Genomic DNA, 19,520 nt, shown 5'->3' with positions numbered 1-19,520 from the left:
AATGGTTAGCCATTACAGGGGCTGTGTGTGTGCATGCGGGCCACTTAACCTGATGAGCCCCGGAGAGAGAAAAGAGATGGCCACTGTATGCTGAACAGAGAACCAATGACATGCGGTAATGAGGCTTTGTCATTCACTGTCTGAAAACAAAACCCTCTTATTTCTCTGTCATCTTCCCCAACTGTCTCTTTATCCCCTCGGCGTCTGTGTTCTCCCTAACCAAACCTGCTGGAAATTGCATTTAATGCTCCAGTTCCGGAGCTGCGGTGAACAGAGCTTTGCTCGCTGTCCTCCGGGCGGCTCAACAGAAATGGAGAGATTTCACGCTCTGGAGACAACGCAGCTCATGGATAAAGCCACACTTGGTTGGTTGCTTTCTCCTTCAGGATGACAGTAAAGGGGGTATGATTTGTTTCTCTTTAAATAGAATCACCCAGTGCTGCTGAAAATTTCAATTAAATTTCAAAATGAGGGGGACAATATTGAGAGCGGGAAAGAAAAATGGTCAATTACTGAGGCATGAAAGCAGAGAGCGGTAACTACAGAGACAATGAAGTTGTGAACTGTGTAACAGCTATATTAAGTTTGAAAACTTAATTTCATCACAGACATGTAGAGACTGCCCCCTGTGTTAGGGCGATAGGGCGCAAGGGAAACAGTCGTAGCTACAAACTAAATGCAATCCTCTTACCTCTCCAGCTTTCTTGTTCATTTAAGGTAATTAGCTTGTTCAATAAATGTAACTAAATATATTTAAATATGTAAACGAGTTAATCCGGTGTTAATGTTCTCTCTGGTACAATCAGATTTAGCTACCCCCTTATTTATGTGGTATAAGGAGCATTAAAATTGATAAATTCAATTGATTTCAATGCCAGGAAACAGGCAAAACCTGCTATTTTCCCCAAATTACAGGTTTCATGGCACTATATATTCTGTGGTAAGGTAAGGTATCAAAAGTCTAATTTTAGTCTTAAGTGTGCCCAAATATGTAGTTGCTGTGTTTTGGCTTTGTATCACAATATGTTGATAATTGCTCTTGCCAATGTTCTTTGACATTTGTCCAACACTCATGCATATCATAATCTACTGCTGGTAGAACCCTTTCCTTGTGTGGATGAATAAACATGCTGGGTACACAGTGTCAGACATGACACAGGTGGCACATTCCTAGTTAGACGTAGGCACAAGTCCTGGATTTGTGCAGCAGAAAAGGAGGGGCTGAAGCATCTGCAAAATACAGCACTGGGTAGAGGCTCCATATCACATTCTCTCTGATCTGTGGGTTATAAAAAACGCTTTTGCTTTGACTGCTTTTAATGTACCTTCCAAACTTTCAGGACAAGTGACAGACAAAGATGGCTCCCTCCTCTCTTCTTGCTTTTAGGTGAGTCTTCCCAAATTGCCAAATTCTCTTGTGTGTGTGGACTTTCTGGCCGACTGCAGTCGAGAAAATTTGAATGACTTTTCCTTTTGAGAATTATTTCCACATGGCCACCTCAGGGCAGTGTGTCTGTGTACGCTTAAGGTGCACTCACTGGTCTTAGTTCTCCCACAGAAGCAGTGGACCATCATCTTTACAACCACTACCAGGCTTACTGCTGAGTGTGTGTTTTCAAACTGTGAGGCCTGTCTGCAGACTAAAGACAGGGCTCCAACACTCTGCCGCTAGAGATGAGTCTACAGCTACGTTCACACTGCAGGCAACAGTGGTCAAGATCTGATACATTAGGTCCTGAATGAATGAATGTCACTCTAGATTGACATTGTCTCTATTGCACTGGCGGGAGTAAGGCGGAGTAAGGAGGTACTTGACACAGAATTATGCCAGTCGAATCAGATTAGGCTGTTCAATACAAATATCCAACTATTCCTTCCTTTTTCTCCATACAGAGTTTGAGAGTTTGAACAGGGTTCAGCAGGACGTTCAGGGTGACACTGACATTCACGTAGTATAGTAAACAAGCTAACGGCACTAACGAGGGATCGGAAATGTGCAACAGTTTTTGCCGACACCAGATATCAAACAAATGCCAGAGACTGTGTCGTATTAAATTGCTGTGGGCTGTAAACTCATCACTTCTCAGCAGAAGGCAGAAGATAACATTATGTCAGATCCTTACAATGCAAAGCCTCTCCTCCTCTGGGTAGCTGCCTCAGTCTATCACGCTGCCTGTTTCAAAGAGAGGCGTGATAGTGAAGAGCACTCACTCTGCAGCAAAATCTGGGAACCAAAATGTCCACAAAACTGCCTGATGATTCCATACTCTGATTCTCAGCGGGCAGCCACAGGTGGGAATCAGGCAATGAATATAAACATGGAAGACAGCTGTGATGGACAGATGTAGTTTAAAGTAGCCTTTCACATCCTGACATTTCTGATGAAATCTGTTTCAGTGAAGCCATTAGCATCACAGTCCCACCACTTCTGGCTCCGTCTCTGCATCCACTCACACTTCCGTACAGAAGTAGCAGCCATTGCTCCACAAAAAGACACCCCATCCTTGCCCATGTTATCGTCTGCTCATTAATTCAATGTCTCCCACTGCACATCAACTTGTGAATGAAAACATAAACGCTGACTTCAGTGGCCTCCATGTCGATTTCAGAAAGTCAGAATGCTGTGTGTGACGGCTATGCTATTGCTATTGTTATTCTGGGCATGCTTGCAGTGTGAGCGTAGCCTTAGATTAACACCACGGGTGTTAGTTTCCATGATTATGATGCACTTAATTTTAAAACAATAATAGTAATGTGGTGTAATATCAATTACACAGCACTGATACATCAAGAGGAAACACCAAAATTGGTTTACAGCTGCTGTTTTGCTTTATCAAAAAACAACCATTATTTGTGCCTTATTTTATGTAATATTGTGTTTCTTTTTCCTACTTCATCTTCCAAAGTACACACACACACACACACACACACACACACACACACACACACACACACACACACACACACACACCACTGATGGGGTTGGGACATTCACAAGTTAAAACAACCTCTCCGACTCTCTGCCAACAATCTGTCAGTCAAACGAAACATCATTCCAAGCAGGAGATATGCTATCCCGCCTTTCCAAAAAGCTCCCTCTGTGTTCTAATAATACTTTGAATTCCATACAAAGGATGGGGTAATCGCTGAACGGGAACATGTTGCTCCAGTGACAGCAAGGAGAAAACACAACTAACGTCAACTCATGTCATCTCCGCAGCTATCATCCTGCTACTCCGCACTCTACAAGGATTAAGTTGTGACTCTAATGCAGCAAGCAAACAACATGTAAGCTTGTTTAGTAGGCAGCAAAGCTACAATACTGTAAAATTAACTGTAGTGTCCACACACACACACACACACACACACACACACACACACACACACACACACACACCAGAGCAGATGGTTACACGTTAGCCCTTTTTTGCTGAGAGACTGCGCTACAGGGCCGCTACAAAGTTCCTTCTTCATGCATTTTTCCACAGAAGAACCAAACAACAGCGGCATCGTGTGTGCCAGCGTCGCGGATGCAATAGAGGCATAATGGGTGTGACATGTAACACAACAGCATCAGCCTCTAGTGTGACATATAACATGCATGTCGGCAGTGCTTTATCAACAATAACAATGGCGTAACGTGACAATGACAATCATTTAACGTCTGTTATATGGCGGTTGATCTTGTCCCCTGCTTGGAGGGTAAGGAGCTCCCAGACCTCATTGTTTCCCCAAGTTGTGGACATTTTAGGCTGCTGTTCTTCTTCTTTGAATTAACCACTAGCTGCCCCTGGTTGGTGGCATGCATAACACGTCAACATCACACCCATGTCGTCAATGATCCCGTCCTACCGGCTGTCCCATTTATACAGACATAATTTCAGTGCTGTTACTACCTCAGTTCCCAGCTCAGAGGCAAGACAACTCTGACCCCCCATTCCGAGATCATACCTTTTATACGGAACAGCGAGGTGGCGATATTCCCGCCTTGAAGGCACTGGAAAAGGGGCTATTGAAACATATACCATTTCCTTCTTACACAGCTAACTGTATCTACGCATTGCAATATTGGTAGGACCTATAATGTCAGTATTAAAATATTTCACAATGTGATATTTTGTAAAATTTGGATTTAAAATCATACGCAATGTGACCACCACCACACAAAATGTGCAAGATAAATTCAGAATAACAACCTTGGGACTCTACAACACATGTACAACCTGCACCTGCACACCCGTAGTCACAAAAATGCATTACCAATCAATGTAAGATGTACAATCCGTCTTAAGGTGCTAATGCTCCTGCTTAGAGTGGTAATGCCGACCTGTCATTTAAAGCACCTGAGTGGATGTGACTCACTGAAGCTTCCTGTGCAGCTCAGGAGCTTTTTATCAATCGGTAGGATTAGTAGCATGTCTTATCATCGTCTAGGCTTTGTGATTACTTTCAACACAGCACAGTCACGTCAAAGAACTGTGAGACTCCGGAACATGACACAGTGCAATCAAACGTTTTGCAATCGAGCCTGTTCCTCACATCGCACATGAGAGATTAACCCACCCACCTGTATTTTGACAGCTATTGACAGGGAGTTCAGCTCTTTATCCAGTTCTTTGAGGACCACCAGCTTTTTCAGTGTGAGGCTGCAGAGCCTGTGGAGGACAGAAAGAACAGAAAGAACAGCAGGGGATAGAACAGATTAGTGGCATGGCTAACACAATGTGAGCACACCTTCATGACATACTGTAGCATCTGGGGATTAAAAGCATGGCCGATAAAGCAGCTCTCACTACAGTTAATTTCTCCCAGTGTCTTCATTCTTGATTTGGTCCGCAGGTTATGATTAGAGTGACAGGCAGCAGTCAGGAATCATCAACAGCTGCCAAGCGAGTGAACAACGAGACTCGGTAATCAAACCCTATTCTGTTCGGCTTTGTGTCCCTCGTCATCAAGGAAAAATCTATGACTTGTTGTGGCGGGATGGTGCACCAAAGTGCTACTAAATCAGGATTCATGTTGTCAGCTTTATGGGCGAATTCTTAATGGGAGGTGACATGGCACAGATGCTTTGACAAGCTGTGGTGCAGTAAAATGTCTTCAGTCAGCCTTCTTTCAACATGATGCTACATGTTAACATTAACACAGAGACTGATGTGACTCACTGCCATCTGTTCATTACGAAATAAAACAATTAACACATACCTACATATGCCTCCAAAGAAGTTAGAGATATTTTTGACTGCCACACCAGGTATTATTTATACCAGAAGCTGTCACACTGGAGTAGGTGACAAACGAAGAAGACACAAGTACAGTTATATATACTGTATTTAACTTAAAGAAAAAAAAAAAAAATCACATCTGGGTCAGAGGGTCCCTGTGGACACCTCTCAGGTCCAGCCTATCTTGTAGAGCACAGAGGCAGATAAACAACTGGGCAATACAAGAAGGCTTAAACCAGACATAAGCTCAATTCCACGCCTCTTTCACGGATCCATAGCAATTTGTGAACTTTAAACCCCCCCCCCCCAAAAAACATTGCCTCTACAGCAAGACACTCCACAAAACGTCAACAACTCCCGAGCCAAGTTTGCTAAACTTCCTCCTGACCCACTTTTCCCTACTGCATCAAGTTGTGATCAGTCTGAGCCAGAGTCAAACGGGAGGAGGAAAGACAAAGCAAACAAATAGCTGTCCAGTCACCCACTTTCCTTGAGAGCTACTCTGCAACACTCACTGACTCCATTCAGGCACTCCCTGCTAGGGATGTATGATTCACAAAGACTCGTCACATTCAAAAATAAAGCTAACTGTAATGTCAGAGACGACCACAATGGGCTGGTCTGTTTACAAATGAATATTCTGGGATTTACATGAATTTGTCAAGTCTTAAAAAAAAATGTTAAAAGTTGATAATGAACAATGTAATTCAAATAGGAAACAAGAGTTTAAAAACTGAGATTTAAAAGTGCGTCATAATTACTTTGTAGTCATGTTCACAGTGAAATGTTTCCTGTATTACAAATCTCTGAATTTTAATTTTGGCCAAACAACAGTCATTTATTTGAGTTTTATGTCTCTTTCTACAAGATACAAAGTAAGGTTGGGCAACATGACGCCACTTCCTGTGCGATGGTAGAAATAAGGGCTGGGCAATATATCGATATATATATATAGATATCATCTTGGATTTCTGATATGGTAAAACCAATAAGTGTTGTCTTTTCCTGGTTTTAAAAGCGGCATTACAGTTAAGTGATGTTATTTTCTGAACAAACTGTTCTAATATTTGCCTTAACAGCGTAAGGCTGGGACCGAGCTACATTGCTAACTCCCTTGTTAACTATTTGCCTCCAAGAACAATGCGATCATCTGCTGCGGGTTTACTCTAGGTCCTGAGCAACAGCTGGAAGAAGATCGGGGATGCAGCCTTTGTTATTTATGCTTCAAAGCTCTAGAACACACTACCTAAAAAAACGAAAACGAATGTGTTTGCTTTAGCCTTTAACTAGCTCTGACTTCCTGATACAGGTCTGAAACTCGGTTTCTTTTTACTCTTTTACTCTATTTTTAACGCTTCATGCTGCTACAACTCTTTTAAGGTCTTACTTGATTTTATGTTTTATACCCAGCAAGCAATAGTCGTGATTTAAACGTATTGGCTATATTCAGCTCTGATTTAGTCTAGCTACATGTAACCCAAATCTAGCCGATTTAATTTTGAAATTGATTAAATGTAATTTTCGCCATTGTAGATGGCGTGCGGTACGTTATTCAATCACGTATGGAGAGTCAATAGTAATTTAAATATGTTTATCTCCATTTTTTGGACATGGTCTCTACATAGCTGTATAATTGATGACGTCTACATTTTGGCTATGGTTAGACGTCTACCAAATTTTCACTGACAGCCCAAATTCAGCCGTGATTTAGCCTAGACGTCAGGTCTTCATGTAGACGGCTATTAGATGTTTTTTAAACCAAAAAATGCTTGCTGGGTAGTTTCACAACTATGGTTTTATGAATCAGTTAATCCATGTTTTAAACTGTTTTAAATGTCCTTTCATATTGAATTGCCTTGCCTGTTTTATGTCCATTATGTCTATTTTCATGTGAAGCACTCACTCTTATTGATGATGATTATTGATCAATAATGTCATTATGCAAATATTTTGTAAAAGCATCACCAACAATCAGCCTACAATATCTTTGCAATATTGATATCAAGATTGTCAAAAATAATGTGATATTCAATTTTCTCCATACTGACCAGCCCTGGTAAAAATGTGCCAAACTGTTTCTACAGCAGGAGCTATGCTTGTCTTGTGAATCAGCTGTTTTTTTAATGGACATTTCAAATAAAAGAAGAAAATAACCAAATGTGTTGTTGTAGTATGCTTATTTTACAATTACTGTATTGTGATATGTATTGTTACAGTGATATGAAATGATATATACACTGATGATGATGACAGGAATCTGGCCGTATGGCCCACTCCTAATACAATCTTATTATGTTTTTGTTTATTTTAGCTTCCATTTTTTCATCAATAATATGAAGGGAAGAGAAGAGATGAAGAGGCACAGTTTTTGTTAGCTAACATAAATGTCATGAGCCGTCAGCGTCTTCCATTTGTCACTACAAAAAAGGGGCAATTAACCGCATAGAGGGAAAAGGAAGGAAGCTAGCCAAAGGTCACCAGATCCTGAGAGGTGTTTATCCAAGCAGCCAACATAATGTATCTTTAATGATAACAATATAAAATTTTCAATAACAGGAACTCGGTGTTCCTGTGTTGAATCTCCCTTTAGTCCATGATGACATAATCCAGCGTCATTTTACTGGAATCATTTGAGAGAAAATTGTGACTCCGCATGGATGGCGCTAAACTAAATTACCTAGTGTGCATTAAAATAACAAATGCAACTCTATTTGAGGCTAGAGTAATTAAATGTTAAACCTTGTAGGTAGCGCATGGATCCAGCGTGCCTTATGGTGAGGATGAGTCACCAGTCAGCCACAGCTTTCTGTTGGGGGATTGGGACAGAAAGCACGCTGATGGTTTAACAACATCTCTATCCCGCCACAGCTCTCTCTGCCTCTCTCTCAGTAGACTGGGATTCACATGTAATTAAAAAGGCTGCAGGCGCTGAAGGGGTCACCTAGGGAACCAGGGATTTTTTATTATTAGACAGAGGTGTTATCTCCACTCTTGCCTGCCACTGTGTTGTGTTGCAAGTGAAACTCGTGGCCATCTGTTCTGGCGTGGTGCCAGTCTGTCCCTGTGCTCCTGCCCAGTGCCAGTCCACTTTGCCACCCAATCAGTGACTGCAGAGACAGACCAGGTGTCACACAAGAGCACTAATCATTGTGCTAAAATAACTGAAAGAGGCATACGCTGGGTCAAGGATAATTAAGCTAGTTTTAGAAAGGATTGTTGATATGGACACGCTGTGTGTCTGTGATTACAGGAATATGAGGGGGGGTTGTTATTTGTGTTCTCCCCACCACTCAACAGACACTGGCACACACTCAAGATCAAAACAGGGGCTTGCAGAGGCCACTCGAAAGATGCATTAATCCTCCATTTTGGCATGTCATTCCCACATTCCCAGAGAGAGCCTGGGGTGGGATCACAGCACGCCTCTCTGTGCCAAACAGGACCAAAACACAGCGGTGTTATCAATCCATAGAGAAGACAGAGTGGGCGGAGAATCCATACAGCAGTCTAGAGTTCAATATTTCTGCGGAACAGGCGGTGGAAAGCAAAGATAAGTGAAACATTTTCTGTCTGTTTCCCAGTTGATAAGAGCCCATGGGGGAAAACCCTCTTACAGTGACGGTGCTCGCGCTGGTTAAGCCAACACATCGCCTGCCAAGCTGCTCTGATTGGGTCATCATTGTTATGGACTGCATTTATTGATCGTCACATTGCATGCTGGTATCCTGGTTATGGACTCTATTGCTGGTTTTGATCATATTCAGGACCAGTGGTAGAAATAATTAAGTACATTTACCAAAGTACTGCACTGAAATACAATTTTCCCTCATTTTACTTAACAGTATTCCCATTTATGCACCTTCATACTTTAACTCCACTAAATTTCAGGGGGAAACATTGTACTTTTAATCCTCTCCATTGATGTGGTAGATGTATATTACCTAACAAAATAGGATCCCGGCAATCATCACTGATGAGAAGTTTGATATCTTGCGGTGTGTGCATGCCTCATAACACATTGCCTACCCTACTGACCTCACTAAACTAGCTCCACTTTGATCAGTAAAATGCTGTGAGGCATCAGTATTTATAATGTAATAAATATAAATAATAAATCAGTAACGGGACGTTTTACTGTAAAACCACTATTTTTACTATAAATATTTGGCTTATAATTCTGAAAATGTAGAACTTCTACCCAGCGCGCTTTTATTATTTAACATGGTGTTGGGAAGCATAGTTAAAGATCAAATTGTTTCACAGGTGGAGGCCAAACCAACCCTGAGGCAACGCAGGTCCCGAATCAAGTCCTACTGCAGGCTAAAGTAAACGTGCAAATCATGTTTGCGATGACATTTTCCATTACTGACATGGACATATAAAACAACTGGGTGTCGTATAATGTCAAAATGAGCAGTTATTGACTACTCTGATGGACGCTGCCCAGTAGGTGCCTGAGCACTCTACAGCTAATAGGTTTAGCCTATATGGCATCACTCAAAGCAGCGCAAGAAGTGCTGCTCCATCTGAGCCCATTAGTGTGTCCAAGCCACTCGCTGTACCGTCATTAACTGTTGACCTTTTCGGCCTCTAAAGTAAAGTGAAGCCATTCGATTACAAGGCCATTTCCCTCTTTCAGATTGACATAAGTAAATCAAAAGTATGAAAGTGGCAACTGCTTCCGTTTGTGAGAAGTGAGAGGGAAAGAGACTGAGACAAGGAATTTCATCTGTAGAGAGAAGACTGGAAATCTGTACTGAAAGCTCTGTAACAAGAACAGCTCCTCAACCATAGCTACTGTATTCCACATAGCAAACAGCCATGACAACATAATCCCATCACTACCTTATTAAGGGCTAACCTAGGCACTATATACAAGCAGCATAATAAATCAACAAACAAAACACAGGCAATCTGGTATAAATTAACAGAAATGGACGCAAGCCATCATCAGGCCGATAATGGCTTTGTAACGGAAACGCATCCATTTCTGTTAATTTTGCCCACATTAAGTAAATTATATTATCTGAAAGTGCTGGTGTTTTTGCTTGTTTTTGGATCCTCACCACAACCGTACACCTCTATATACTGTTCAAGTTTTTTTTGGAGTTGTGCGTGCTACTATTTTTCATAACAATAAATTAACAAACATCAAATAACAAAATAAAAAGAAAATCACCAGGACTTTTAGTTATCACTCCACACTAGACAGGATCTTTTAATGCCACATCAGTTAAGCTATGCAGCAATGAATACTACTTTAACCCTTGGACACATCATAATTATTAGATGTTATCAGATGGTAAAAGGAACGGAGAACTTCTGCTGAAGTCACTGGCAGGGCGTCTGAGGCTACGCTCAAATCCTTTCACTTTTATCTGTCCTGGACAAACAAAACAACTTATCAGGCAGTCCACTCAAACAGCTGTGGTCAAATATTTGGCTTTAGATAAGAGGCCTGTGATTGCGGCTTATATGGCATGCACGGTGCATCATTTTGTCTCGGCTGCTTCATCCATTTTCTCTACAGCAATAACAAGACTTTAGAGGTAAGAGTGACAAACATTTAAAGCTTTCAAGTACATCGATTGACTCAACAGTGACAAAAGAGTGGCCTAAAAAGAATGTATGACACACAGGTGCAACTGCACCTACATAGCATACATACATTTTACAACTAAACTGGGAGACCGTCATGTTGCCATGTCTCCATGAAGATTCTCTTCCTCACAGTGCAGACCGAATATCTTGGCCCACCTGTATTGAAGCGATAATGGAGCATCAGAGGAAACCAAATCAATTATGGGAGGTGGATTAAAGGTGGACAGCAGGGTGGATGTCAGGGAGCAGCTCAGACACACACACACGGCACAGCGAATAATCCTTTTTGTTAGCCTCTTTCTGACCTCTCCCTCCCCTGAGTCAGGCTGGCTTTCTTCAACACACACATGGGGCCTCGCACAGGTTTCTCTGGAGTCAGGTCTCAAAGACAACTTCTGGCCCAACACCAAGCTTTGGCCATTCGCTGCTTTGAGTTTGGCTCTTTGGTAAAATGATATGTCTGTCTGGAGACTGCCTATGTGAGAGCACACATAGTTTATATAATACTGACATTAAAAGGTATTTAGAAAATGTAAACTCCAAATGTGAAATCCACTCCCCAGATACAAGGCATCACATTTAAGAAGATGTGACTGGAAGCATATAGGGTAATAATAATTTAGGATGAAGGCGAGATCATTGAGACCACAGAGGTTCCCCTCTGTTGATTCCTTTGACACTGTTTAAAAAATCAGAACACAAAAAAAGACAATTCACATCCATATCTTATAAAAAGGAAATCTTTAAGAGCTATAAATATTTATGTTTGCTCAATGATAGTTCCCTGTGGAGCTCATACAGCTACAGTTCAGCTGACAACTATACTTAAGGGACGAATTCTTTCAAAAATACTTCATCCATTACATGGATATCACAGCATCACTCAGGAGTGTTTCTTGTCTGGACTGGTGTCAACAAACAACACAGATCCTGTCTGCATCAACATCCTTCAAAGCCATTAGTCCAAGATATGCTGGCGTGTAGGAGTACATGCGGCTCCTATCTCTATGCTATTTCTGGACCACTTCAATGACAGCAACATCTCAAATAGCTTGTGATTGAAACACCCTCAAGTTTAAGGGCCTACAAAGAGACAGCAGCTACAGTGCTTAAAGCCTTATGGTGAGATATGAGATATATAAGTGAGGGGCATGTTTTACCAGTGCTTATGGTCTCATTTGTATCAGCTGGGGAGACTAAAGCGCAGTAGTGGTGCTCTTAACATCTTCACATTTATAGAGTCATGAAAAAGTTTATCACGCAAATACGGACATGGTGCTTAGACACTGTGAATGAATATGCATGGCACAGGAGAGAGGCCATCAAAACCTTGGAATTGAATGATATGCTGCTTGAACAAAAACACACTTTTGTAATTCTTTTCCCCCTGGTCAGCATTCTCGTTGATGTTTTGCCAGTTCCATGCCCTCGGATCACTGCACACCAATTGTCAGTGGCACAAAGCAGGGGGGAAGTGAAGGATGGAGGATGAGTGATGTAACAGAGGGCTGAATGAAAAAGACACTGTCTATGTTTGGTATGTGCTGGGGGGCTTCCAAGCTGGAGAAAAGAAGAGACTTCGAGTCATGCTTTTAGTGCTTTCAGTGTGCTATTTCTCGTATTCTCTGCTTGAGATGTGAATGTGGTCACATTCTTTTAATAAAGCATGCTTGAACATAATGCTCGGCATGAAATTCTTAAGGAAGCTGCGCATGGTGCTGGCTTGTATGTGGGAGAGTGACGAAAAAAGCATTTCTCTCCAGTCAATGCCTTTGTGGAGGAAAGCCAAAGCACTTTGTTCTTTCATAACACTAGTATTTTTTCATGTACAGTTGCATAATTTAGTCCAAATAAAGGGTACGCTGGTCTAAAAGCTACTTCTGAATATTTTATTCTCCTGCAAGAAAAACGGGGGCAAATCTATTCACAGCGAGGCCTATGGAACTCGGAGATTTGCTCAGGCAGCAATACACATAAGTTCGTTTTTTATTTTTGATATTTTATTCATAGCCTTTCAATCATGTTGAAAACAAACAGAAGAGGAGCAAAACAAAGCCCTACATTCTCAAATCCATGCCCACACCACCCACGTAAATAAATTCATCCTCTTTACATTTTTGGTTTCAAATTCACCATTTTTAGACAAAGATGGAAAAGAACTGGAGATTGCAAAACACTGCAACTAGAGAGGAAACAGAGAAGTAATAAGGATAATAACTGTATGTAATTTAAAAGCAGCAAAATTAATTTTTAAATCCTATCAACATTATGAGCAATGAGGAGGAATCCAAAACACTGAATGGATCGGTTTTTAACAACTTCACACAGTAGGATGTGCCATAAGAGCTTAGCCTGCACTTAGGCTTGCATGCAAAAGCTATTTTAGCCCCCAAATATCTGGTTATGTGTGCCAGATGGCCATATGCTGGTTGGGCTTTAATTCCCTGAATGAAATCTTCCCAAGCTCACAGTGAACCAGGAGGAAGAGGCTGTGACCAGGGTTCACAAAGAGAACAAGAGGAAGCTATTAATTTGGCAGCGTGTGTTTCGTCTATGAGTGATTCACAACCATACAGTCACAATGACAAAAGCACTCAGAAATAAAGCAGCTAAATAAGACTGAAATCTAGAAATGAAGCTTGCAAGGTGCCAAAGCTGGTTGTGAAGCCACAGTCTCAGACTTGAGCAGGGAGTCGTGTCTGACTTTTTGATGCCAACACATTGCTGAATGTCAGAGGGCATCTTTGAGACAGAAATTACAATTATATCCTTTAATCTTTTACCATTGCAACAATGAAAATTTCACATCTGACGTTAATTCTAATAATGCAAAACAACAGATGGTGTGTGCTCATTAATCACAGCACAATACAAAATATTTTGTAATGAGATGGCAGCTTAAAGCCTGACCAGAAGTCATGTGATTAAACTAAACAGGGACCTTACAATGTTATGTAGACACAGGCTTATAAATGTTTTGAGCAGCAAACACTAAACCCATGTAGGCTTAAAAGGTGGCTATAAATAGTGTCAGAATATGGATCATGCAGAATAAAGCCTTACTTATCCTGAGCATTAGTTACTATGGATTCTGGTATTGTTTTTAATTGTGGTCGAAATATATCTAAGATGTAATGAAACATCTCAAACTTGTTTTGTAGCATAATCCACAGGGTGGGAGGGATTTCTAATTGGAAATTCTTGCATGCACTAAAAAAGCCTCCGCTCTCCATCTGTATGCTCACTGTGTTCCAACAGCTATATTTTAGCCAAGCTATGGCTAAATGCACAACTTCCCTTTCAAAGCTCATGCATCAATCCTGCATATCTTTGGATTGTCGGAGAAAACTGGAGCACCTGAGAAAACCCACACAGGTACAGGAAGAACAAGCAAACTATACACAGATTCAACCCCACCATACTCTTTACAATTTAAGTACTGTAAAAGTGTTTACTTGGAAAAGGTAGTCCAAAGATTAATCCATAGTAGAAGCAGCCCTATCATGAACCCCCACCAGAGCAAACTAAACTGTAAACAAATAAACAAAAAGTACAAAAGGTGAAATCATCTTTATAGGACTTTGAAGAGATGGTAATATTTATTGAATACTGGTAAGACAGGCCTGGCAGGAATACTTTCATCTGGCTCTTGTAATTAACCACACAACATCCCTCAAGCCATTTTCTGATATCCCTCATTCAACATGTAGTTTTTTGTCAAGTCATTGCTAGGATGGATTATAGCTCTGTTGGGCCAGCTGGTGCCGACACATGGAGCTGCAATGGAGCAATTCGGTGCAACAGGAACACAGGACAGGTGTCATCACTCAGGTATGAAACCACCCCAGGGACGTGTTATGAAGAGGAAAAAAGATCAGGCAGCAGATAAACCGGTTGTTTCCCAGAATGCGGGAGAAGAGGACGTAATAGCTGCCCTCATATCTGTCATAATACTCTGTAATATGGTCTTTGTGAACTCCGTGGTCATGAGGCTCTCCAGAGCTGTGGCAGAATCTGACTGTTGTCGGGATTACCAGCACATTTTATGTAATGCTACACAGAGCCGGTGCATTAGAGCTCAGTGCCAGATTTGATTTCCGTTTGGTGATTTAAGCTAGTGCTTTCCCTCAAACGCCCATTTAAAAAAACATTCATGTCTGTGAAGTGTGAATCAGAGCTTTGACCAGTATGCTCTTGTTGTGTGGGTGGTTTGGTAGAAGACTGTTCTCTGATAATGAGGGGTGTGCTGGCAAGTTGTGTATTTTTCCTATTGAGAAATATGGGGGCAGGAGAAAAAAGCCTGTTTGAGGGAAGGCAAAAAAAAAGCTTGCTGTTCAGTGACACCGGAAAGCGCAAGAATGGGGTGAACCTGTCCCCATGTTTCATCATCAAGTCAAGCACATGCTGGGAAAAAGAGCGTCTCCTGGTTCTACTGGCGCCAAGCCAAATTAACAGACAAAGTAGCCTTAAACAAAGAGTACACATGAACCCGCTGAGGCTCACCAGCCTACTTTTTGCTTCTTTTACAACTATTCAGTCTCTCTGATACCAATTACAACCCAGTGCTGCACCCATACATCAGTGATCTCACAATCATTTCCAGGAACTCACAGCTGTCATCCTTTGTTGCAGTTTTGCAGCGCTATACAGCTCTTTTGTTCAGCCCTGACCACAAACTGATGAGGTCAGCAGGCCCATGTTTGTAGTGGCCATGCAAGACAAGATCAGACCAGATAAGGCATGTTTACAGACACAATCAGAGCCTGAGTAAGACACGTTGACCAGATCAGCTTCAGTGCATCATAGTAGAGGTAACGTGACAGAAGATATCATAAGATATCTCGTATGATATCTGTATTACTACTGTAACCTACAGTATATCCTCTCGCTAAGGTCTTCAAGTTCATGCCTGTTACATCCAGTGACTTCATAATGAGTCTACAGTAACCCAACCAGCAGATACAGGTGAATCCTGTGAGGGTCACAGCCTCTGACAAGGTTATGACTGAGCTTTAAAATCCTGTTAAGGTGGATGGTCTGCCTGGCAGGAATGTTCCTTCGCCCAGAGTCTACTGGTAGGATCAAAAGCTCAAGAGCAAAGCCTTGTTTAAAACAATCTCTCTGTCTAGCCTACTGACCGGGAACATACAAACATTTTTAATGCAGATAGGAAGTGTTGAAAAAGCATGTTTATACAGGACACATGACTTTTTTATTTATGGGGTTGTAAAATTGAGACACACTCTTAAAATGAAGGCAGTTTCCTGTCAATTTAAAAATTACAGAACAGTTATTTTGTGCCCAGAGACGGATGATAATAACAACGATTTTACTCAACACTGACAAGAATACCCGTGATTACCATTTCAGCCATTATGGTGCAGCACTACTTACTAGGAAGTATCTGGAATTACAAAACAGCATGAATAAACTGTGCAGTTTGTCAGGGTCCAGTATTTATAGCTTGCTTATGTGAGCATTTTCTAAAATCACTGAAGCGGATTCATCTCTAAAAAGCTCTGATGAATGGGCTGGATTGAGCAGGAATGAAAATGCAACTAAAAGGATGTTGAGGAGGAAAGCCGTCCAGACCTCTGTATTGACCACTGGGAGCTTTTACACATCAGAATCACATCTTGGCTGAAACGATTAAAACATACTTACTGATGGAAATCGAAGAGACGGCAAAGACTGTACATAATCCCATTCCCCCTGTTAGAGGGTTTTAAACTGAGCAAAGCTGGGTGCTGACATTTCATCCAAAGGATCAATTTAATTTCACTATACATATTTCATGCTGCCATATGGTGCTTCTGATTAGCATGACAGGATTAAGTCTGCCCTTTACCTCCTGCAACCACCACGATCATATCTGTCTCTCTCCTCTCATCATTGATCAGAGATCTTACACAAAATAAATCTGACAAACCTCAGCCTCATCTGCCTGTAACAAAAACAGTGGTCAAGCATCTGTATTTAGTTCTGTGGCAGGTGCCGGAAACCTTTACTATCAAAAGAGATATTTTTGGTTTTAAAAAAAGCCACAAAACATATTTGAACCTTATAATGAAGGCAACACAACTTACTAAAGCCCGTTTCCACAGAGCAGTACGGCACAGTTAAGTTCAGTTCAGTACACATTTATTCCGTTTCCACTGCAAAAAGTTGTGGATGGTACCAATGGAACCGTTCCTAACCGGTACCATTTTTGGTCCCCCCTCTGTTAGGGTACCTAGCACACAGATGTGGTACTGAAAGGTGGAGCTGTGAACACTGCAGTCTGTTGATTCATCAAAACAGAGAATCGTCACTTTTGCTTGACAAAGGACTCAGTGCACAAAGTGGAACCTGGCCATAAGGATGCTTTCATGCCTGCCCTGTTTGCATGGTTCAATCGAACTCAACTTTGGGGCCTTTTTTGGGGGCAAGTGTGAACACATTAATGGCACTCAGGTGCAAACCATAACAACCGGATCCAGACCTTCTTGAAGAGGTGGGCTAAGTCCAGTTACAAATGAACTCTGGTGCGGTTTGTTGGTGTGTTCCGACCTCGATCCGTACCAACCGCAGTCGCATTATGCATTGTTTGGGTTAAACAAGCATGAGCATGTTACAGTCCTGGAGGGAAAAAATTTTTATTTGCTGTAAAGGTTACACAATCTTACTATTAGAGAATGAAAGAATCGCTTTACAGCTAAGCAACAATGATAACTGAACATTACAGAGTTAAAAAAACATTGATTTCCATTTCATTTTTTGTCAAAGCCACAGGGAGCCACTGGGGAGTGGCTTAAGAGCTGCATGTGACACTGGAGCTGCAGGCTGCCTACCCCTGGTCTGCACATGATATGGGAGTATAAGCGATCAAGATTTGAAAATATAGCTAGAGGAAGCAATATGCATTGTCTGTGTTAATGCTAATACACAGGCCTTCCGCAACTGTACTCTGACTCAAAACTATTTTCTGCAATGTAGAAAACACTTCCAGAAAGAGTAATGAAGGCCCTATGTGTACAGGGAATTGTGCAATCATTAATTGTACAATCGTCGGCATCAGCAAATATGCTTCCACTTTTTTATTCAAGCGATAAAAAAATACTAGAACTTCCCACAAGCAGGGAAACATAATAAATAAGCAATGCACTGCCACATGCGTCTATAGCCGTAATATCCACCAATCCTGCTGATAAAACAACTGGTGCATGTAATTACACTGTTTGGGTGCTATTACTTGAGATGAACAATGGCAGCCCAAAAATGCTTTCTGACTGCTCCTCCCAGTCCATTCCCCCTGGCTTAATATGTCCAAATGACTAATGTGCTCAATGTATCCGAGCTTCAGTTTCTCCAGTGTTTCCATATACAGACCTTGCTTTTCCCTGTATCCATGCAGTAGTAAATCTAACATCAGTGATGCCAAGGTGAATAAAAATGGAAAGGTGAGGCTAATTAGGCCAGAGCACTGACAAAGCTTACAGTATGCTGGTGGATAACAGACACACTACAAAGTGAAAAGAGCTGCCGTAGATTTGGACAGCTTTCATCTCAACAGAAACACCAAGACCAGAATCAACAGAGACATGATTCCTTAATCAAGACAGACAGAGACTAAGATAATTTCTGAGGAAGTACAGACTGACACAGAAGAGAAAATGTGGATCTTTTAGAAAAAGACAGCCTTTTCTTTTGCCCCACTCTGAATAGGTAATATCCCATAGCCAACCAGAGTGAGTCAAGCAGCATTATAATCTGAGTCCCCTTGTGGATCACTTTGTAGCACGGCAGACTACAACAAATTTAAAGTAGGAAAGTTAACTCCAGTCTTTCCCAAAACTTTAGAGACTAGATTTCAGGATAAGCATTAAGGGTCCTGTATACTCCAACTGCTTGTTGGATGGTCGAATAGCTTAATCCTATATTTAAACAATATTGAGAGTTACCCCGTTCTATAGTGGCCGGCCTCTCAACCCCCCCTTCAAGTGTAGCCATTCAGTAAAACTATGTACACTTTCTGGCGTGGTAAGACAGCATGACGTGAGAACTAGTTCTGATAAAGTATCGCCCTAAAGCCTAGCCCCAGACCAAAGTGTCTTTCCAGGGGACATACCTATTAGACTTCTACTGTGCCTAATTTCTGTCCATGAAACTATAAAAAACCCTTGGGAATTTCAGAACAGAAGATGTGAAGAGCAGCACATTTGCAGCATGAGCTAATTGAGCAAAGGGACATAAACAGAAAGAGGACTCCAGACAGTTCAGACTTCTTAATCTGTGATTAGACAAGTGGGCAGGGCACCCAGCTCAGTGCTGTTTGAGAGTTGACACTTCAGGGACTGTTATGTCCTCAACCACACAGCAAAGTGTTGATTATTTTCTCAGGATACAGTGGAAACCACTTGTAGTGATCATGTCCGTCCAAGTCAAACTGATCACTACAGAGTGATGATTATTATAACTGTTTTTCCCCCTTTATTTCTCATGCAGATTACCATCTAGTTGATATTTGGATCTTTATTACATGAGTAATGAATCAGACAGCTTTGCTATTTACTGAATTCTACTGACAGTTTCGAAATACAGCAGCTGTTCCATTACGTGGGCATCATGTGGGTCATTATGTGACCGAGCATTATCAATCCACTTCAAGAGGGTGCTTTGTCCATGCGCAATCGTTTTCTGTCTCCATCACTAGCA

The 19,520-nt window shown here is 41.4% G+C and overlaps 1 protein-coding gene across 1 annotated transcript in view; it reads right to left on the bottom strand.

Annotated features, from left to right (window-relative positions):
- The window catches only part of zmp:0000000755 (phosphofurin acidic cluster sorting protein 2), a 59,640-nt gene that overhangs the window by 31,333 nt on the left and 8,787 nt on the right, over positions 1-19,520 (bottom strand). Inside the window, exon 2 of the mRNA XM_049600932.1 lies at positions 4,568-4,655. Within this exon, the coding sequence (XP_049456889.1) occupies positions 4,568-4,655 (88 nt within the window). The remainder of the gene's footprint in view (positions 1-4,567; positions 4,656-19,520) is intronic.

The sequence above is a fragment of the Epinephelus fuscoguttatus genome, linkage group LG16 (genome assembly GCF_011397635.1).
Source record: "Epinephelus fuscoguttatus linkage group LG16, E.fuscoguttatus.final_Chr_v1".
Lineage (NCBI taxonomy): Eukaryota > Metazoa > Chordata > Actinopteri > Perciformes > Serranidae > Epinephelus > Epinephelus fuscoguttatus.
Note: the sequence above shows the minus strand (reverse complement) of the source record. Positions and strands in the feature narration are given on the sequence as shown.